This window comes from Neofelis nebulosa, chromosome 10, assembly GCF_028018385.1.
Source record: "Neofelis nebulosa isolate mNeoNeb1 chromosome 10, mNeoNeb1.pri, whole genome shotgun sequence".
Classification (NCBI taxonomy): Eukaryota; Metazoa; Chordata; class Mammalia; order Carnivora; family Felidae; genus Neofelis; species Neofelis nebulosa.
In genome coordinates, this window is record NC_080791.1 from 30864276 (window position 1) to 30887080 (window position 22805).

General features: G+C 41.2%; 1 protein-coding gene across 1 annotated transcript in view; it reads left to right on the forward strand.

Annotated features, from left to right (window-relative positions):
- Positions 1-4394: 4394 nt before the first annotated feature.
- The window catches only part of LOC131487090 (beta-galactosidase-1-like protein 3), a 72565-nt gene continuing 54154 nt past the window's right edge, over positions 4395-22805 (forward strand). Inside the window, 8 exon segments of the mRNA XM_058687377.1 lie at positions 4395-4560; positions 4563-4593; positions 5405-5536; positions 5683-5898; positions 10642-10710; positions 11278-11373; positions 12556-12664; positions 22109-22201. Of these exon segments, the coding sequence (XP_058543360.1) occupies positions 4527-4560; positions 4563-4593; positions 5405-5536; positions 5683-5898; positions 10642-10710; positions 11278-11373; positions 12556-12664; positions 22109-22201 (780 nt within the window). The 5' untranslated portion in view covers positions 4395-4526.

Here is a 22805-nt window from a genome sequence, read left to right on the forward strand (position 1 = left end):
ATAAAAGTTGTATGATCAGCATAGTCAATATAATATATATAATGCAATATAATATAATTTGTTAGTTATGATTTTGATGCTTCAGGTACTAATGTATTTTTATCCAGAAAAACAAATACCGTAGATCTTTTATTGTATTTAAATTTTTTCTTGCAGGTATTAGTAGCATAGTGAGAGAAACTATGTCCTAGATTCATTATAGGTATTCTACTCTAATATTTTCCCACCAATACAAAGGCATCTGGCACATTTTCTATTACAGATTATTTCCATTTCTTATTTCTTAAGATCATTATAGCGTTTTATTCCTTCTATCTATCTTTTCCTCCTGAATACAACCTGAATAAGCTAAAAATCTACTTTCTTTTCTGCAACCAAATACATGAGTTTTACTTTTGAGACATCACCAGATGATATAATCTGTTCTAGAAGTTATGGTTTTAAATATTTTTATTATCCTTGCTTATATCTTGGTGTAACTACTTTTTAATTTATTTTTTCTTCTAATGTTTATTTTTGAGAGAGACAGACAGAGTGTGAGTAGGGGAGGGGCAGAGAGAGAGGGAGACACAGAATCTGAAGGAGGCTCCAGGCTCTGAGCTGTCAGTACAGAGCCCTATGCAGGGCTTGAACTCACAACCATGAGATCATGACTTGAGCCAAAGTTGGATGGTTAACCAGGTACCCTATTACTTTTTAATTTCTATGTGCAGGATAGTTCTTTCAAAATTGAAAGTGTGACAGGTTGTGTACACATTTCTTTTAGGTTTAGGTTTCAATACTAATACTCCAAATAAAATACCAAGCTGTCATTTAGAACATGGACTCCCTTTCCTCACCCAGTGACACCAAGGCAGGCACAATAGCAACAGCTTCCAATCGCAGGGGCCACTTTGGGGAGTCTCTCTCTCTTTGCAGTCCTGAGACACTCCTCTTCTGTTCAAGGACACCAAAGACACCAAGGCATGCAGGAATATAATCACAACAGGGGACAGAGGGAAAGATCCAAGAACCTGAGAATAAAAGATTTCACCCAATATTAACAGCAGAGAGCAAATAAGTTAAATAACAAAAACAAAACCAAATAAAACACAGAAACTCAGGGGCCTGTGGGAAACAAGTAATAAAAAACATCTAACATTTATATCATTTGGAGTCCCAGAAGGAGAGGAAAAATAAAGTTGGACTGTTGGGGAACCTGGTGGCTCAGTTAGATAAGTGTCTGACTCTTTGTTTTGGCTCAGGTCATTATCTCATGGTTTATGAGATCAAGCCCTGCATGGGGTTCTGTCCTGACAGTGCAGAGCCTGCTTGGGATACTCTCTCTCCCTCTTTCTCTGCCTCTCCCCTGCTTGTGCTCTCTCTCTCTCTCTCTCAAAATAAATAAACTTGAAAAAGAAAGTTGGGTTGAAAGAGTTTTTGAAACAATAATGTTTATACAATCCAAGGAATATACTCCACAAGTTAAGGGCTCAGTCTCACATGATTGTCCTCCACTCACCCCATTTCAGATGCCAGTCCCAGGATGTCACTTGTTCTTCTGATTGGCTATAAATCAGAATTCTTCATGACTTTCTCCTATGCTTGTTAATTTGCTAGAACTACTCACAGAACTTCAGGAAACACTTAGGTTTACCAGTTTATTATAAAGGATACACTTCAAAAACAGCCAGGTGGAAAAGATGCATAGGGCTAGATATGGGGAAGGAGGCTCAAGCTTCCATGCTTTTTCTGAGGCTACCACCCTTCCAGCACCTCGATGTGTTCATCAATGTGGAAGCTCTCTGAACCCCTTCAGTTAAGGTTTCTATGCAGGCTTCATTATATGGGCATGGTTGATTAAATCATTGGCTATTGGTAGTTAAGTCAACCTTTGCCTCCTCCCCTACCTTTTCCTCAGAGGTTAGAGTTGGGTGGGTGGGGGGATTCTGAAATTCCCAAATCTCTAATCACATGGTTTGGTCTGCTGGTAACCAGTTCCTCATCCTTAGGGGCTTTCCAAAAGTTGCTTCATTAACATAAATTCAGACATGTTTGAAAAAGGCTTGCTATGAGTAACAAAAATTGCTCTTCTTATCTTTTTCACTCAGGAAATTCTAAGTGTTTAGGAGTTTTGTGGCAGGAACTGGGAATGAAGACCAAACATATTTTTCTCATTATATCATATAATATCACACATCTGCAAATTCTATATCTGGCAAAAGTATGTTTTAGGAGAAAATTAAGATAGTAATGTTATAGAAAATGAAGACAGGATCCAAGTAATTCACAAAATCCAACACCATTCATAATAAATACTCTCGGCAAATTAGGAATAGAGAGAACTACTTCAACTTGATAAACAACATATACACAAACCCCACATCTAACATCATTTTTAATGGTGAAAGACTGGACATTTTTGGCCCAAGTCTGGGAACAAAGTACGATTCAACATAGTACTAGAAATTCTAGCTGCCACAATAAGATAAGAAAAAGAAATAAAAGACATACATATTGGAAAGAAAGAAATAAAACTTTCTGTATTTGCAGATGGCATGATTGCATCTGCAGAAGATCCCAATGAATTGGATTTTCAATTCCTCAAACTGCCTGTTAGAATTAGTAAGTGAGTTTACCAAGGTCACAGAATCCAACATCAATACAAGAAACCTAATAGAATGTCTAGATGCTAAGAATAAACATGTTGAAACCAAAGTTAAAAATATAATACCGTTTAAAATCACTCAAAATAAGTTGCTACACTGAGGTATAAACCTGACAAAAGATGCAGAGGATCTGTGTGTAAAAAAAAAAAACATTCACAAAATTCTTACTTAAAAGAGCGAAAGAAGACCAAAAGAAATGGAGACACATACCACGTTCAAGGATTTGAAGGCTAAACATTGTAAAGATGCCAAATCTCCATAACTGGATCTGTAGGTCGATTGCAATTCCTATCTGTGTTTTAGCATGGCTTTTTGTAGAAATAGACAAGCTTTTCCTACATTTTATATGGAAAGGCACAAGCCTTAGAATAGTTATGTAAGGGATGAATCACGGGAATCTACTCCCAAAGCCCAAAACACACTGTATACACTGTATGTTAGCTAACTTGTCAATAAATGATATAAAAAATAAATTAATGTAGCTTAAAAAAGATCTTGGCAAAGAAGAATAAAGGTTTGTAGCTGTTAAAACCACATTTATAAAACAGGATATCTTCAAAGAAGTTGAATATCATGCTTCTGTGTAAGATGTAGGAAGTCCCAAGAGTCCATTGCTTCCAAACTAAGAATGAGAAAAAATGGATAATCTACAAAGTTGCTGACAAATTATACCTTGTAAAGAGTGAGACAAGAGAGGAAAACCCATAATATTCTCTGAAAACTATAGTCTGATTTCAACCTAATGCCACAGGCTTTGTTCTTTCAAATGGGAGAGAAAAAGCAACGGCTTCAAAGAGAAAACTCAGAAGACTTCTCTTCATTACAGGAACTTCAAATCTGGCAGGTTTCAAATTGGGTTAATCAACTCAAACTTTTGCCACTTCCTGTGTTTCTCATCTCAATACATGTCACCACCACCTACCCTTAGGCTGTCACCTGTCACTTAGGCTGACACACAGTGTCAACCCAGACTCTTCTATGTATCATCTGCCTCATTCAATCACTTAATAAAACCTACCAGTTTTACTTCCCCAAATTTTCTTAAATCAACTCCATCCTCTTGCTTACCACCATGAGAACATCCCCAGCTCTTATCCTGTGATCACCAGGTCTATGTGGGTGACTTGTCTGTTTCCCATCTAGCCTACATCTTGCAATCACCTAATCTCAAGAAAATTAATATCTGACTTAGTTTCTGAGAAGAGATTGAGCTGCTTAGCATTTGCTTCCACTGCCCTTCCTGGCCTGCTTCCTCCCAATCTGATCTCTCCAGCCCTGTCTCCTGCTGGTTTGTAACCAAGGAATTCCAAGCTGTAGTTCTTGCATATCCTATGTAGACACTTTCAAGCTGACCCACTGGTAGGAACAGCACTCCCTTCTTTGCTCTGATAATACTCTCATTTTACAGATTCGGTTTGGTTAAACTATACTCCAGCGTAGCTGGTGTCCCTCACCTAGACAAGTACCCGGGGGAACCTGTATTTTGGCATTTGCCCATCATTTTGAAACTATTCCTCTGTGCTCACACCCCACCCATTGCTCTGAACGCGCTGTCTGCAGCCACAGGGACACTCACCACAGTCCCTGAGCCCGTGGAACACGCGTAGGCTAACTTGTCCTCTTTTCCTCCCACTTACCTCTGCCTTTCCGTCCCGTCAGTCTGGTGACGCACAGTATAGGAAAACCAAGGTCATAGCGATAACTCAAGACCCTCCCACGTTACTTGCACAGTCTGAAAGGCATCTGCGCCCACAGGCAGTTCGGACTCACTGGGTCCGATGCGGAGCTCTGCCCTTCCCGCCACCCAGAGCCTGAGACTTACTGGGCACTCCCTGGCAGGCTCCCTGGCCCTGGTGCGCGGCGTCTGGGTCCGCGGAGATGCGGCGGGAGCAGCGCTGGACTAGGGTCTCGAGCGGCGCGTGATGGGCTCCCTGCAGCGCTTCAGGTGACCTTCGGCACCATTGCCCTGGCCAGCCCACAGTCCCGCCTGCCGTTCCAGGCGCCGGGGATTTTGCGCCCAGCTCGCCTGCCGGATGCCCTGAGCGCACAACCCGGGAGGCCTCCTGGACCTCCCTCTTCGTTCTGTTAGTCAGCCAGTCATCCACAGGCATTTATTTCGCTGGGCACTGGGGGCAATACGTGGAGCAAGGGCCCCTTTGGACTGGGACGCCCCCGTGGGTCCTCCTATCTGCTTGAGCCTCTCCTCATCGACTCCTCTTTCATACCTTCTCTCTTCCAGTTCTTTCTTCTGCCCACACCTTAGATAAGCCAGTCCTGGTGAGAGTCTATCCATTGCCCAAGAGAGAAAAGAATCAGCGTGTGGATGGTGACATAGTGCTCCAGTGATCAGGCCCTGCAGCCTTTCTGAACTTGGTGGATGGAGTGCTTCCCCCTGTCCCTGATCTTTTCCTTACCCTTCCTCCCTTACTTTTCTTCCAGCTTTTCCCAGGATCCCCTTGCCCAGGTGCCATGCCTGTCCTGTCCTGTTCCTGGCTGCAGGCTTCTAGGACTCAGTCTATCCTCAGCTTTCTAGATGTACTGAGGTGGGCTCTGGGACAGCCCTGGTGGTGCAGGGGACCTCAGTGGACTCAGATAAAGCCCCAGCCTTCCTGCACATTAGGCTAACCTCAGAGACCTGCCTTGATGTGAGCATCTGTGGCTTTTTCCTCTAACTTGCCTCTAGAGTGGCATTTTGGTCCTTACAGCTTGATGAGTCCAGTGTTTTCCCCTTTTCATTGTCATTTTTTCTCTTTCAGCCTGTGTTTCTCCTGGAAAAGAATCCTGTGCATCTTTTTCCTGCCAGTTATCTTATCAGGTTTTGCTCCTCGAGTGAAAGATAAAGAGGATCTTATATTTGCAAATGCACAGCTACAGCCAGCCCAGTACAGGTTTGCCTGAGTGGGGAGGGAGGGGAGCCTTTTCTCCTTTTTTGGAGAGAATTATATCAGAAGCATGCCCACAGCAACTCCTGCTACAAGAACTTCCTTCTCTGGCAAGGCTATGGCAGCCTCTCCTCTCTTTCTCTGTCTCTCAGCATGTTTAATTGGTCTCATCTGACCCCCCTCAAGCTGATGGACAGATCTGTGGGACTTCAGACTGAAAGCAGAGTTGGAAGTAAGCCGTACTTCACCCTCGGGGGTCACAAGTTCCTGATTTTCGGGGGCTCCATCCACTATTTCCGGGTGCCCAGGGAGTACTGGAGGGACCGCTTGCTGAAGCTGAAGGCCTGTGGCTTCAACACCCTTACCACGTGAGTGCTGGTCCCCTAGCTCTCTGTGACCTTTCTACCCCACAGGGACTCCTGATGTCTGCATCCAGGCTCCGAGCCTCTGGTTTTGGGATTGCCTGTCTGAGAATTTACCTTCTGATAGTCATTTCTAGCATGTGCACTTTAAGTGTCACATCTCACAGTTTGCTGTGGTCACAGCCTTGGATAAGGGTTAATGAGAGAAACAGAAGGAATAAGTGATTTCCACAGTAATCTCTCTAATAGGAGAGTCACTGGGTCCGTTAGGAGCACTCAGCTTAATGACAAATGCTTAAAGTATATTTACAGATAAATATGTGGTATTTTAAAAACAATTTTTATGCAATTAAAGTGAGCTTGTAAAGGAATAATAGCATGAATAAAATGAACATGTAAGGAAATACCAGTATCACTCAAGTGAAGTTTAATGTCATTAATAATTAAAAGCATAGAGATTCAGAAAGACTTGTCTTCAGTCCCAGCTCTGCCTCAAACCATTGCCTCCCAGAGCCCTGATGTCCTCTTCATCCATAAGTAAACAAAATAAAAATTGCTTCAAGTTTGTCTTGATGATTAAATGAGATAAAACGCTTACCTTACTTATGTGAAAAATGCCTATCACAATACCTGTACTCATTATGATGGCAAAAAGAAATACAAACCTAGTTTAGTCAATCAGAAGAATTTAAACATAAATGTAAAATGATTAAATGTACATTTAACATGATAAATTTAGCGTGATCTTTAACATGATTAGGTGTATAGTGACAAAACGTAACATGTATTTAGGGTGTATTGATGGCTGGGCATTTGTAATCATTTTCACAAAATCATTTAATCCTCCAACTAGCTGTCCTGTGGACCGGATAGTGTCATTCTTACTGTGTGGGGGACAATAACAGAAGAATAGAGGGCTTAACTAGCTTGCTCAGGGTGAGTCTCCTCCCACAATCGCCTCAAGGTGTGACCATGCAGTTGTGAATGAGGATGTCACCAAAGTCATACCTAGGCATAGACTCCTGCCTGTGCACAGATGGCCAGTCACATAAAAACTAGCCCAAAATAAAAATCACATTTGAATTAGGAACAGTGGAGATCCTTTCATAACAGACCTATTTACAGAAAAGTCTTGAGATTCAAAAAATTGGGAGTCAAGAAAGGTGTGTTGAAGGGTGAGCCAAAAGAAACAATTCCGTGGAAGGCAGAACTGTGACAGGTGTATGGGAATGGTGTTTCTGAAGTCAGAGAAAAGGCGGGAACGCCCACCCTTAGTGTAAGGATACCACCTTTGATAGAGGATGGAAATTCTGACTTAAATATATCTACGCTATAAAGTAAGTCAACCAGTTTTAGTTATTCAGAGAACATGTATATAGTATTTACACTCAGTTGGGCATGTTCTAAACCCTGGAAGATATTAACTCACTTCATCACTATAGCAATACTATGTGGTGAATAGTATTATCACTATCTTTTGTAGGTGAGAAAACTCAGGCAGAGAGAGGTTAAGGCACTTTCTTGAAGACACAGTGTTAGTAATTGTGGAGCTATGCTTTGAGTTCAGCCCAGCACCTGGTTCCAGCTGCTAAGCAATTCAACTGTCTTTCATAATTGTGGACTTTACTTGGAGATTGAGGAGGACATTCACAGAGCTTTGCAACCCTGCTTGTAAACTCTTGTAAAGTCTAAGTCCCCATTTACAGGGCATTTTATCATTTTATGATGCAGAATGTATTTTTCTGTTTTTTGATGAGACGTTTGGTTTGTCACCAGCGATTAGAAGGGTCTATTGTCTTCATGGTCAAGCTGTGGGGTTTTATTAGTTAACATCAGGAAAAAGTAAAGGCAGTTCTGAAAGGCTTAAAATTAAATTATATGAAGGGAAAGAGCAGAAAAGTGTTAGCAAAATGCCATGGGCTATGTAATTTAATGTTTCACATCTGTAGCTATATTAATTACGTTAATTCCATAATAGTTGAGTTCCCTTCCCTTTCTGGGTTAATTCTACATTGGTTGTTACAAAGTATACTTATGATGCATTGATTTTTTTTAAAAAGAAAGAACCACCAGATGTCCTCACACACCTACACCACTGACCAGATATATAGCAGGACCATAGTAATACAAAAACTGCACTGGAGATCACAGAAGCCCCTTTCCTCCTGAATGTCCCTCCACCGCCCTCTTGTGGCAAAGCTAAAGGTGGTACTCAGTATAAAGGAGAAAATGCTTCAAGGGCTGGCTCCATTATTGCAAAGCTGATACTAAAGAGTGAATATGAAGCTGGGAGGCACTAAATTAATAATTGGCTTATCTAATATACAAAGAATTTAATAATAAATAATCGAGTTTTATTTAGAGGCTTTTCTACATCTATTGAAGAAATTATATGGTTTTTCTTCACTCATCTATTGAAATAGTAAATTATATGGACATCTTTTTCTGATATTCAACCAATCCACGGCTCTGCAATAGGTTCTATTTGATTAGGAGACATGAACATGTGAATGTGCAAACACACACACACACACATAGATTGCTAGACTTGACATATTCATGTTTTATTTCAGATATGTGTGTTTATGATTATAACTGAAATGGATTTAAAATTGTATTTATGTTAGTATCTTGCCCACTTTTGATATCAATCTTATAATAAACTCATCAAGTGACTATATATGTATATATTTCTCTTCTCTGAAACTATCTTGCAAAAGAATTATCTTTACCGTGAATGTTTCTTAAAATTCACCTATAAAACCTCTGTGATTACTGTCTTTTGTGGTTGTGAGGTGAAGTTTTTTGGGGTAGTATAACTTTGTTGAATGGTTATTGCTTTTTCTCCTAGTGTATATACTATTTTTATCCTATATATCGTTTTTTTCTTTTTCTTTCTTCTTCTTGTGGATTGACTGGGACTTTTAAAAATTCTTTCTTTCTTGCATATCATATGGTGTATCGGCCTTTTTTCCCCCTTTAATCTTTAAATGTTTAGTCTTTTCAAAGAACTAGCTTGTAACTTTATTAATATTCTCTGTATCTTTTTGTTTTTTATTTGATAGTTCCTGAATTATGTATAATTTCCTTTCTTCTACCTTATTTGGTTTAGCGTTTTTCCCCCTCTCCTCTTCTCTTCCTTCTCCAACTCCTCTTTTCCTCCTTCTCCTTCTCTTTCTCTTATTTTCTTCTTGTCTCCTGAGTTGAATAGTTGAGCTCACTTTCTTTCCAGGATTTTGCTTTTTCTAATATATTTATTCAGAGATATGAGTGTACCTCTAATTATTGCTTTGGTTACATATCCCATACATTTTGCTGTGTAATACTTTGAATGTCATTTGTTTTCAAACATTTCAGCTATTTGGGAATATGCTTTCTGGTTTATTTATTTATTTATTTATCATTTTCAAGCATAATTTTCTAGTGTAGCAATTGCCTTGGGATCACGGACATTTTTGAAATTTGTTGAGATTTATTTTGTATTTTACAACTGTTGCATGTGTTTTTTAAGAATGTATGTACTCCACCTGTTGGCTACTGAGGTTTCTATGTATTTCTTAGATTGGGCCTTTCATTTGTGTTATTCAAATATATATCCTTACAACTTTTTGCTATTATCTTTATTTCTTAGGGAAGTATTTTAAATCTTCCCTCTATGGCTATGGATTTGTCCCCTTCTCTGATTCAGTAAACTCCTCCCTTACTTGAAGCCATGTTTATGGAGCACGTAAGGCCATGATTACTATATCTTCTTGATGGATCATTTCCTTTTTTATTATTTGATGCCTCTCAACATCTATTTGTGAGGGATTTTTTTGCCTTAAAATCCATCTTGCCTCCTATTTAAGATTTGCTAGAATAATTTTGCCTCATATATATCTTTTTCCATATTTTTGTTTTCAACTTTATCCAGCAATATTTTTTGAAGTAAGTCACTTGTAAGTCTCATTTAGCAAAATGTTTTCATTCTGCTCTTTCAGTGTACAGCTATAAACTTTATCATGCATATTTAAGTTTTTAGCAAACCAACTCTTCATTCCTCCTTACAACAGAAGATCTTGAAATACAGTCAGTTCTGCCATAATGCAACATATGCATTCTTACAAATCTGCATTGTGTACAATTGTGTAACAAGAACTACAGGGCTAATGGCAAACATGAGGTTAGGGGCACAACACTCAAGAAATTTGTTGGTGATGCACACAAAAAAGATAGTCACTAATAAAAATAGCACCTAACAAAAATTTTACACATGTCCCATTGGCCCTATAGACTCAGCCCTATAGGGGAGGGGCCTGGATGGGTCCTTCTTGCTAAATCTAAAGGTGCTATTTTTCTTTATTCTATCTCCATTATCCTTATAGAAAATCCTCCTCTATTCTTATTTTGATTAATTCTTAGCAAAAATTTATTGGGCCTATATAGACATTTGTGGGGTTTGTAATTTTCTTTATTTTCTTACTGGCTAGTACAGAGAATGGGGTGGTGAGTGGGATAATTAATGTATATAAATCCAAGGAACCTAGAATCATAGGATTATTGGCAGCGTGGATCACAACTGGTTAATAAAGAAAAGAGCTATTGACAATAGTCATTGTTCATGTAATACAGATTTAATTGCCATTGGAAACTTCAGCTTATTCCCAAATAGAACTATCCCAGGTGTTAGCATGGATTTGGGACTGATCTAGAAATTTAGAAGAAAGAAATCGAAAGATGCTTATTGTACTTCCCCCTTCCCTATTACAGCTATGTTCCATGGAACCTCCATGAGCCGCAAAGAGGCAAATTTGACTTCTCTGGAAACCTGGACCTGGAGTAAGTGCTGTCACTGCTTCTGTGGCCTGGTCCAGGGTGGGGAGACAGAGACGTGGCCCCTTGGATTTGATTAGGCCATCTTGGTTCTGCATTGAGAACCAGAGAGAGGCTGGGACCTGGAACCTTGTTCTCAAGACCCAAATGCTCTGTAGCCATGAACTTGTTACTCTCAGGGGTCTGGGTTTACCTCGTCTGAGCTCAGACCTTTTCACTGCAGCTCGGAGGTGCCTAATCCCCAGTGTCTGCCTTGCTTTGCAGTGTGGTCCAGCCATCTGGTCTGGGACAAGGCTTGCCTCTCTAGGGTAGTAAGGCACTTGGGGTCAGGTTCACTGTTAGGACCCCACCTCCACCCCTCCCTGTATCCTGTCTGATGCCCTTGGTCCTCTTGCCCCCAGTGGAGGTATGCAGAAGGTACTGGGCTGGGAGCAGGGGAGAATCCAGCTCGCAGGGCATCTGAAAGCAGGGAGGGGAGGAGCCAGGTAGATCCACCACCTTGTGATGTGTGCCAGGCTCATCCCCACCCTCCCCCTCTGATGTCTTGAGAGCTGCTGACACTGACCTCCCTAGGGCCTTTGTGCTGATGGCTGCGGAGATCGGGTTGTGGGTGATTCTGCGTCCAGGCCCCTACATCTGCAGTGAGATGGACCTCGGGGGCTTGCCCAGGTGAGCGGTGCTGAGTCCAGTATAGTAAAGTTGTTGGCTTTACTAAACATAAAACTTCAGTCTAATAACAAATGAGCACATCCGCTGTGTCTTGCACTGTTATGTGCTTTACACACATTGTCTCAGACAATGGTTGCAGTAATAGGGTGAGGTATAGGTGCTCTTGTAATCCTCATTTTACAGATGACACATCTTCCTAGTGCTCTAGGCATGTGGCCAAGAGTGTGCAGGGGAAGAGGAAGCATTGGGATGATCATAGTCTTCTTGCCCCACTGGAGAGAGCTATGCCCAACTCTGTCAGTAGTGGGAAGAATGGGAACAGAAGCTTTAGACAGTGATGGGTGGGCTTGTTCTGATGATGTCTGATTGTTCTTTTATTTTGTCAGTGGAAGACCAAGTTCTCTTGTACTAAGCGCCTTCAGATTCCCTCCCCTCCCTCTCATTTTTCTTTGCCTTTTTCTCTCATCTGTGATGCATGCTTTTAATCCAAACAACTAAGGTTCAGGGTGAGAATTTAAGAATGCTCTTCTGTTATCTCCACAAGCTGACAGGACTGCCCATTTAGTTCATGGCTTTGCCCCCAGGTGAGTACTTTTACTCCCCTTTGTCATGTAAAGGCATTTCTTTTGTCCAAGGTGAGCTAGTTTTCGCTTTCCAGCTCTGGAGCAGAAAATGCCTGACCCTTGCAAGAAGAGGGAGCTTTCGAGAAGCAGCAATTCATGGTGCAGTTAGCTGGAAGCCATGCCCAGCACCTTACAAGTTGACCTGGGGACAAGTTTACTTACTTGTAAGCTCCTCCTCTGTGCTGGAAATCTTAGGTCTTGGAGGAAAAGTAACCATTTGCCTAAAGTACGTACACTGTGTTCAAGAAAAATGTTTTAAATAAACTGAACAAGAATGGAGGAGGGTATTAAGATGTGGGTGTACAAATCTTGATGGTAAGTTGTAAAGTGTCATGTCGATGGAGGTGGTATCTTTTCTTCTAAATCTGTGGGATGGTCCAAAAAGCTGACATGGACACATCCCTTCAGGACCCCTGAGTTCTCCAGGATCATGGACATGATCAGAGGATGTAAAACTGCCCAAGAGAGATCTGGAAAGGGGCAGACTGTCATGCCTGGCCCAGCCCCCGTACCTCTGCATTCCCAACTCAGAACTGAGCTTGTCCTCTTTCACCCCCAGCTGGTTGCTGCAAGACCCTAAGATGATATTAAGAACAACCTACAAGGGCTTTGTTGAAGCAGTTAATAAGTATTTTGACCACCTCATTTCCAGAGTTGTTCCTCTCCAGGTAAAGCAAATTTCTCTTTCCTTCTTTCTTATCTTTGCTCTAGGAAAATAATTTTTCTGGCTTGTTCACAGAATAGGTCATGCCTAGTCTCTGTGAGAATTTAAACTGATATTCTTGCAATTTTCAATTCTAGACCTTTGTCTTAAGTGCAGCCTTTACCTCAAGGTTTCTAGAAAGACACACATCTTACAAGGGACTGATGAAGGGTGTTCATTTGTGGTTGTCATTGTTCTGAATGTACTCGATATTCATTAAACTCACTGATATTCATACTGCTTATTTTTACCCTTAAATTATCTTTATTGTTTTAAATAGTTAATACAAGCCCTTGGTGATAAAGCTCAACAGAGTACAAAAGAGTTTATGGTGAAATAAGTCTCCCCTCTTACCCTGAACCAAAGCCATTCATTGTCTTTTCAGGAGACAATTTTGCTAGATTTTTGTGTCTTTCCAGAGGATTTCTACACATATAGAAACAAATTATTTCTACACACACTTACACATGTGTATGTATGCATACTTTTTAATAAAAAATATGCAATTTCCACTGAAAATTTTCTTGTTAACTTAAAAATATATTTTTGGAACCCATTCTTTTTAAGGACTGCATAGCATTCCACAAATGGATATATCATAATTTATTTAACTAGTACCTTGTCATGGACATTTGATTTTTTTTTTATTTTTTAATATATGAAATTTACTGTCAAATTGGTTTCCATACAACACCCAGTGCTCATCCCAAAAGGTGCCCTCCTCAATACCCATCACCCACCCTGCCCTCCCTCCCACCCCCCATCAACCCTCAGTTTGTTCTCAGTTTTTAACAGTCTCTTATGCTTTGGCTCTCTCCCACTCTAACCTCTTTTTTTTTTTTTCCTTCCCCTTCCCCATGGGTTTCTGTTACGTTTCTCAGGATCCACATAAGAGTGAAACCATATGGTATCTGTCTTTCTCTGTATGGCTTATTTCACTTAGCATCACACTATCCAGTTCCATCCACGTTGCTACAAAGGGCCATATTTCATTTTTTCTCATTGCCACATAGTATTCCATTGTGTATATAAACCACAATTTCTTTATCCATTCATCAGTTGATGGACATTTAGGCTCTTTCCATAATTTGGCTATTGTTGAGAGTGCTGCTATAAACATTGGGGTACAAGTGCCCCTATGCATCAGTACTCCTGTATCCCTTGGATAAATTCCTAGCAGTGCTATTGCTGGGTCATAGGGTAGGTCTATTTTTAATTTTCTGAGGAACCTCCAACTGCTTTCCAGAGCGGCTGCACCAATTTGCATTCCCCCCAACAGTGCAAGAGGGTTCCCGTTTCTCCACATCCTCTCCAGCATCTATAGTCTCCTGATTTGTTCATTTTAGCCACTCTGACTGGCGTGAGGTGATATCTGAGTGTGGTTTTGATTTGTATTTCCCTGATAAGGAGCTACGTTGAACATCTTTTCATGTGCCTGTTGGCCATCCGGATGTCTTCTTTAGAGAAGTGTCTATTCATGTTTTCTGCCCATTTCTTCACTGGGTTATTTGTTTTTCGGGTGTGGAGTTTGATGAGCTCTTTATAGATTTTGGATACTAGCCCTTTGTCCGATATGTCATTTGCAAATATCTTTTCCCATTCTGTTGGTTACCTTTTAGTTTTGTTGGTTGTTTCCTTTGCTGTGCAGAAGCTTTTTATCTTCATAAGGTCCCAGTAATTCACTTTTGCTTTTAATTCCCTTGCCTTTGGGGATGTGTCGAGTAAGAGATTGCTACGGCTGAGGTCAGAGAGGTCTTTTCCTGCTTTCTGCTCTAAGGTTTTGATGGTTTCCTGTCTCACATTCAGGTCCTTTATCCATTTTGAGTTTATTTTTGTGAATGGTGTGAGAAAGTGGTCTAGTTTCAACCTTCTGCATGTTGCTGTCCAGTTCTCCCGGCACCATTTGTTAAAGAGACTGTCTTTTTTCCATTGGATGTTCTTTCCTGCTTTGTCAAAGATGAGTTGGCCATACTTTTGTGGGTCTAGTTCTGGGGTTTCTATTCTATTCCATTGGTCTATGTGTCTGTTTTTGTGCCAATACCAGGCTGTCTTGATGATGACAGTTTTGTAGTAGAGGCTAAAGTCTGGGATTGTGATGCCTCCTGCTTTGGTCTTCTTCTTCAAAATTACTTTGGCTATTCGGGGCCTTTTGTGGTTCCATATGAATTTTAGGATTGCTTGTTCTAGTTTCGAGAAGAATGCTGGTGCAATTTTGATTGGGATTGCATTGAATGTGTAGATAGCTTTGGGTAGTATTGACATTTTGACAATATTTATTCTTCCAATCCATGAGCAGGGAATGTCTTTCCATTTCTTTAAATCTTCTTCAATTACCTTCATAAGCTTTCTATAGTTTTCAGCATACAGATCTTTTACATCTTTGGTTAGATTTATTCCTAGGTATTTTATGCTTCTTGGTGCAATTGTGAATGGGATCAGTTTCTTTATTTGTCTTTCTGTTGCTTCATTGTTAGTGTATAAGAATGCAACTGATTTCTGTACATTGATTTTGTATCCTGCAACTTTGCTGAATTCATGTATCAGTTCTAGCAGACTTTTGGTGGAGTCTATCGGATTTTCCATGTATAATATCATGTCATCTGCAAAAAGCAAAAGATTGACTTCATCTTTGCCAATTTGGATGCCTTTGATTTCTTTTTGTTGTCTGATTGCTGATGCTAGAAATTCCAGCACTATGTTAAACAACAGCGGTGAGAGTGGGCATCCCTGTCGTGTTCCTGATCTCAGGGAAAAAGCTCTCAGTTTTTCCCCATTGAGGATGATGTTAGCTGTGGGCTTTTCATAAATGGCTTTTATGATCTTTAAGTATGTTCCTTCTATCCAGACTTTCTCAAGGGGTTTTATTAAGAAAGGGTGCTGGATTTTGTCAAAGGCCTTTTCTGCATCAATTGACAGGATCATATGGTTCTTCCCTTTTTTTTTGTTAATGTGATGTATCACATTGATTGATTTGCGAATGTTGAACCAGCCCTGCATCCCAGGAATGAATCCCACTTGATCATGGTGTATAATTCTTTTTATATGCTGTTGAATTCGATTTGCTAGTATCTTATTGAGAATTTTTGCATCCATATTCATCAGGGATATTGGCCTGTAGTTCTCTTTTTTTTACTGGGTCTCTGTCTGGTTTAGGAATCAAAGTAATACTGGCTTCATAGAATGAGTTTGGAAGTTTTCCTTCCCTTTCTATTTCTTGGAATAGCTTGAGAAGCATAGGTATTATCTCTGCTTTAAACGTCTGGTAGAACTCCCCTGGGAAGCCATCTGGTCCTGGACTCTTATTTGTTGGGAGAATTTTGATAACCGATTCAATTTCTTCGCTGGTTATGGGTCTGTTCAAGCTTTCTATTTCCTCCTGATTGAGTTTTGGAAGAGTGTGGGTGTTTCGGAATTTGTCTATTTCTTCCAGGTTGTCCAGTTTGTTGGCATATAATTTTTCATAGTATTCCCTGATAATTGTTTGTATCTCTGAGGGATTGGTTGTAATAATTCCATTTTCATTCATGATTTTATCTATTTGGGTCATCTCCCTTTTCTTTTTGAGAAGCCTGGCTAGAGGTTTGTCAATTTTGTTTATTTTTTCAAAAAACCAACTCTTGGTTTCGTTGATCTGCTCTACAGTTTTTTTAGATTCTATATTGTTTATTTCTGCTCTGATCTTTATGATTTCTCTTCTTCTGCTGGGTTTAGGCTGCCTTTGCTGTTCTGCTTCTATTTCCTTTAGGTGTGCTGTTAGATTTTGTATTTGGGATTTTTCTTGTTTCTTGAGATAGGCCTGGATTGCAATGTATTTTCCTCTCAGGACTGCCTTCGCTGCGTCCCAAAGCGTTTGGATTGTTGTATTTTCATTTTCATTTGTTTCCATATATTTTTAATTTCTTCTCTAATTGCCTGGTTGACCCACTCATTCTTTAGCAGGGTGTTCTTTAACCTCCATGCTTTTGGAGGTTTTCCAGACTTTTTCCTGTGGTTGAGTTCAAGCTTCATCGCATTGTGGTCTGAAAGTATGCATGGTATAATTTCAATTCTTGTAAACTTATGAAGGGCTGTTTTTTGACCCAGTATATGATCTATCTTGGAGAATGTTCCATGTGCACTCGAGAGGAAAGTATATTCTGTTGCTTTGGGATGCAGAGTTCTAAATATATCTGTCAAGTCCATCTGATCCAATGTATCATTCTGGGCCCTTGTTTCTTTATTGACCGTGTGTCTAGATGATCTATCCATTTCTGTAAGTGGAGTGTTAAAGTCCCCTGCAATTACCACATTCTTATCAATAAGGTTGCTTATGTTTATGAGTAATTGTTTTATATATTTGGGGGCTCCGGTATTCGGCGCATAGCCATTTATAATTGTTAGCTCTTCCTGATGGATAGACCCTGTAATTATTATATAAAGCCCTTCTTCATCTCTTGTTACAGCCTTTAATTTAATGTCTAGTTTGTCTGATATAAGTATGGCTACTCCAGCTTTCTTTTGGCTTCCAGTAGCATGATAAATAGTTCTCCATCCCCTCACTCTCAATCTAAAGGTGTCCTCAGATCTCAAATGAGTCTCTTGTAGACAGCAAATAGATGGGTCTTGTTTTTTTATCCATTCTGATACCCTATGTCTTTTGGTTGGCGCATTTAATCCATTTACATTCAGTGTTATTATAGAAAGATACGGGTTTAGAATCATTGTGATGTCTGTATGTTTTATGCTTGTAGCGATGTCTCTGGTACTTCGTCTCACAGGATCCCCCTTAGGGTCTCTTGTAGGGCTGGTTTCGTGGTGACGAATTCCTTCAATTTTTGTTTGTTTGGGAAGACCTTTATTTCTCCTTCTATTCTAAATGACAGACTTGCTGGATAAAGGATTCTTGGCTGCATATTTTTTCTGTTTAGCACACTGAAGATATCGTGCCAAGCCTTTCTGGCCTTCCAAGTTTCAAAAGACAGATCAGTCACGAATCTTATAGGTCTCCCTTTATATGTGAGGGCACGTTTATCCCTTGCTGCTTTCAGAATTTTCTCTTTATCTTTGTATTTTGCCAGTTTCACTATGATATGTCGTGCAGAAGATCGATTCAAGTTACGTCTGAAGGGAGTTCTCTGTGCCTCTTGGATTTCAATGCCTTTTTCTTCCCCAGTTCAGGGAAGTTCTCAAATATTATTTCTTCAAGTACCCCTTCAGCACCTTTCCCTCTCTCTTCTCCTCTGGGATACCAATTATGCGTATATTATTTCTTTTTAGTGCATCACTTAGTTCTCTAATTTTCCCCTCATACTCCTGGATTTTTTTATCTCTCTTTCTCTCAGCTTCCTCTTTTTCCATAACTTTATCTTCTAGTTCACCTATTCTCTCCTCTGCCTCTTCAATCCGAGCCGTCGTCGTTTCCATTTTGTTTTGAATTTCGTTTAAAGCGCTTTTCAGCTCCTCGTGACTGTTCCTTAGTCCCTTGATCTCTGTAGCAAGAGATTCTCTGCTGTCCTCTATATTGTTTTCAAGCCCAGCGATTAATTTTATGACTATTATTCTAAATTCACTTTTTGTTATATTATTTAAATCCTTTTTGATCATTTCATTAGCTGTTGTTATTTCCTGGAGATTCTTCTGAGGGGAATTCTTCCGTTTGGGTCATTTTGGGTAGTCCCTGGAGTGGTGAGGACCTGCAGGGCACTTCCCCTGTGCTGTGGTGTATAACTGGAGTTGGTGGGCGGGGCCGCAGTCAGAGCTGATGTCTGCCCCCAGCCCACCGCTGGGGCCACAGTCAGACTGGTGTGTGCCTTCTCTTCCCCTCTCCTAGGGGCGGGATTCCCTGTGGTTTGGCGTGGCCCATCTGGGCTACTTGCACACTGCCAGGCTTGTGGTGCTGGGGATCTGGCGTATTAGCTGGGGTAGGCACGCAAGGTGCACGGGGGCAGGAGGGGCAGGCTTAGCTCGCTTCTCCTTAGGTGATCCACTTCAGGAGGGGCCCTGTGGCAGCGGGAGGGAGTCATATCCGCTGCTGGAGGTTTGGCTCCGCAGGAGCACAGAGTTGGGTGTTTGTGCGAGCGAGCAAGTTCCCTGGCAGGAACTGGTTCTCCATGGGATTTTGGCTGGGGGATGGGCGGGGGAGATGGCGCTGGCGAGCGCCTTTGTTCCCCACCAAACTGAGCTATGTCGTCCAGGGGCTCAGCAGCTCTCCCTCCCTTTGTCCTCCAGCCTTCCTGCTTTCTGAGCAGAGCTGTTAACTTATGACCTCCCAAACGCTAAGTCATGCTTGCTGTCGGAACACAGTCCGTCAGGCCCCTCCGCTTTTGCCAGCCAGACTCGGGGGCTCTGCTTGGCCGGCGAGCCGCCCCTCCGCCCCGGCTCCCTCCCACCAGTCCGTGGAGCGCGCACGGCCTCGCTGCCCTTCCTACCCTCTTCCGTGGGTCTCTCGTCTGCGCTTGGCTCCGGAGACTCCATTCTGCTAATCCTCTGGCGGTTTTCTGGGTTATTTAGGCAGGTGTAGGTGGAATCTAAGTGATCAGCAGGATGCACGGCGAGCCCAGCGTCCTCCTACACCGCCATCTTCCCTCTCTCCTGTCGACATTTGATGTTTTAAATTTATGCTATAATGCATAACTTGGTTCACATATCACTTTGTACCTGTGTGGATATATTTTCTCTTGCTCACATTCCAGTTTGTTTAAGTTTCATAAATGTAAAGAGTACAGGGGCGCCTGGGTGGCGCAGTCGGTTAAGCGTCCGACTTCAACCAGGTCATGATCTCGCGGTCCGTGAGTTCGAGCCCCGCGTCAGGCTCTGGGCTGATGGCTCGGAGCCTGGAGCCTGTTTCTGATTCTGTGTCTCCCTCTCTCTCTGCCCCTCCCCCGTTCATGCTCTGTCTCTCTCTGTCCCAAAAATAAAAATAAAAAACGTTGAAAAAAAAAATTAAAAAAAAAAAATGTAAAGAGTACAGATACCATGCATTTTCCTTTCTTCATGGAGTCTCCTCATCTTATGCAAGGTACCCACAGCCCAAAGACCAGTCTATAAAAACAAAAAACAAATATTATACCCTGAAGTTTATAAGGCAGGAATTATTTGGTCATTATGTTTTTTTTTTTAATACAACTTTCTTATAAACAAGAGGAGACACATGGTTATTATTTAAATAAAAATATATCTTATTTTAAGAATATATCTCTTGATATAACTTGAGTGAGGATAAAAACCAGTTATTATGTTTTTATAAATACCAATAAAGAGCTTATTAGAGTTTTCTTTTTGGGGGAAATATGATACGGACCTAGCCCTTTATAACTACTTCTCAATTGTGAATTGTGAGTTACTATTGGAATAACTATTGAGAAAAGAAACAGGAGATTAGGAATAGAAATAAAGGGAAAGACAGATTAAGAATAATGTCTCTGTAGTATAGCTTTAGGAGAGATGAGCAATGCTGCAGGGAAGAAGGCATCATCTTTAGAATTAAACTCTGGGTCTGTTATGCAGAGTCAAGAAAGGCTGAAAGCCATATGTTTCTGGCATTTAGATGGGGCCTGATTTGGAGCAAAAATCTCTGAGCCTTAAAATTAGAAAGACTTTGAATGTTTGGCTAGAAGTTCAAGCACAAGTACAAATGCCATGTAGCATTAGTGCAGATGCAGCAAGCAAAGCAAATATATAAATATCCCACTGAAATCATGAGGTGAGAAATCTTAGGAAATTTTTAAGAAGCAAGGAATTATAAGTGCAAATGAAATTTAAAAGACCTATTATTACTAAATTGTTAGTATTTTAATGTTTTCTATTAGGTTACCTTCATTGTTTTAATTACTGTATTTAAATAATTTTTATAGTGTATTTACTCTTTTACTTGGGACTTTCATTCTTCTCAACCTGTTTGTTTTGTAAGGTCAGCTGTGAATTCTCCTGTGACGGGGATTTTAGAAATCTCACCCTTCATGTTGGGGAGAAGATATGGTTCAATAATACAAACAACTGTTCTCACTTCATCAATGAGGAATACTTAGGTTCACTCAACAAGTAATTATTGAGCACTTGCTATGTGCCAGCTGCTGTGTAGGAGCTTAGCTTCCAATGGAGAGAAGGACAGACATTGTCCCTGTCCCATGGAGGCAATGACCACTTACAAATTGAGGAATAGTTGCTTCAGTGGAAGAAGTGCAGGACACCCCTCATAGGGGTAGGCAGCCAAGGAGAAAGGAAGGTTCAGGGCATGCTCTCCAGAAAAAGTAACTTAAACAGTGACCTGAAGGGTGGGCAGGCATTAGCAATGGTCAGGAGTCTCCATCATGGGTGAAGACCAGAGGACAAGAGATAGAATGAAGAGTCTGAAGAGCTGGAGGAAGTGCAGTTGGTGTGGAGCATAGAATCTGAGGTGGGAAAGAGGCAAAAGGTGAAGCTGTAGAGGAAAACCCACTACACATACTCATTCTCTTCTGTTCCAACTCAGGGGCTAGGGTCCCATTGTACAAAAGGGAATATCACTCTAAAATTGGCATTTACTCCATAGGCAATAAGGAGCCATGTGGTGGGTGAAGTGGTCAGGCTGTCAAGAGCTCACTCTGCCTTCAGTATCAAGAGAGACTTTGCACTTGAGTGTGGAAGAACATTGAAAGATTAAGTTAAACATTGCAAACTTATAATTTCAGTAGCACTAGGTCACTCTTGATGACAGGTGGCAAGATGGCGTTGGAACACTTACCATTGTGGTTTGAGGAGTGGAGTCAAAGTGAGAAAGCAGAGAAAGTGAGTGTAGACAACTGGTAATTCTTTCAAGAAACAGGGTTCTTTAAAATGAGAAAGCAAGAGAACTGTGGGTGGGGGAACAGGATTGGGGTCCATGTTTACTCTCCCTCTCTCTAGTGTGATGGTTCAGAATAAATTTCCATGATGATGGAGGGCAGTTGGTTTGGAAGGAAAGGTTGAAAGTAGAGAAGGTAGAGGGAACAGGGCAGAGAGCCAAGTTCCCAAGCAGGTGGTAGGAGGCAGTGGGACTCCACACATGAGTGGTGGCATTATCCTAAGACAGGAGGAGGGAGGGATGCCCCTTTCATATTCTGGGGAAAGTAGATAGGGTGGGCATGGAAGCAGTGGAGTTTGTAGGTTTGGGATTCATATTTAAGCAGATAATTAGTATGAGAAAAAGATAATTAGTATGAGAAAAAGAGGGAAAACTGTAGGAGTTGCTTAAATCCAAAGACTAGGGAAGGTGGAACTCTGTGCAACAGCTGAGGCAACTGGAGGTGACTGACTCTGGGCCCTGGAGGTGAGGGAGTACCGAGGGAACATGAGGTAACTACTTGGATCAAAGCTTACTGCACCAGATATGTGATCTTAGCAGGAAACCCAGAGACTCCAGGCTTTTTCCACCAGTAGCTTCACACTCTTCCTTGATCTGCTTGTCTCTCAGTATCGCAAGAGAGGCCCCATCATTGCAGTGCAGGTGGAGAATGAATATGGTTCATTTGCCGAGGATAAAGATTACATGCCTTATATTCAGAAGGTAAGAAACATTTGATTTGTCCCCATATTTACATGGTTTCTTCCTCACTCTGACACTTTTACAAGCATGCATTTCTGAGACCCTGTTGCATGGGTGATCCTGTGGTAGGTGCTGTGGGTGATGAGAATATGTGAGATCAAGTTCAGTGTCTCTGTGAATCTTCAGTATTGCCACAGCTGTCAGGGTTTCCTCAAATAACTTCATTAGGAGATAAAAATTGATGTGGAAAGTTGATTCTTTCCTGTTGCTATCTCTATGACCCACAATTCTCCTTAAATCTGGGCGCTGGTGAATTTACATCCATAGTAAATAAATAATGCTTCATGAACTTAATAACATGGCTCTCATCTTGTGGCTTCCTGACCTGTAGTGCTAATACTCTTTCCTCATAAATGCATGCTTGCCCTTGCTTCTCCATGGGGGGAATGTCTCAGGCCAGGGAATAACTGCAGTCCTGCCTGGTTGCCTTTCTGATGGTTCGGGCCCCTTCCTGTCCCTAACTTCCCACAGTGAAGAAGCTGATGAGTTTTATATAAACTGGACCTCCTCTCCAGGTTGGTGAGCAGAACTTGGGGTTGCATGTTGGCTGTGTCCACACAGAACC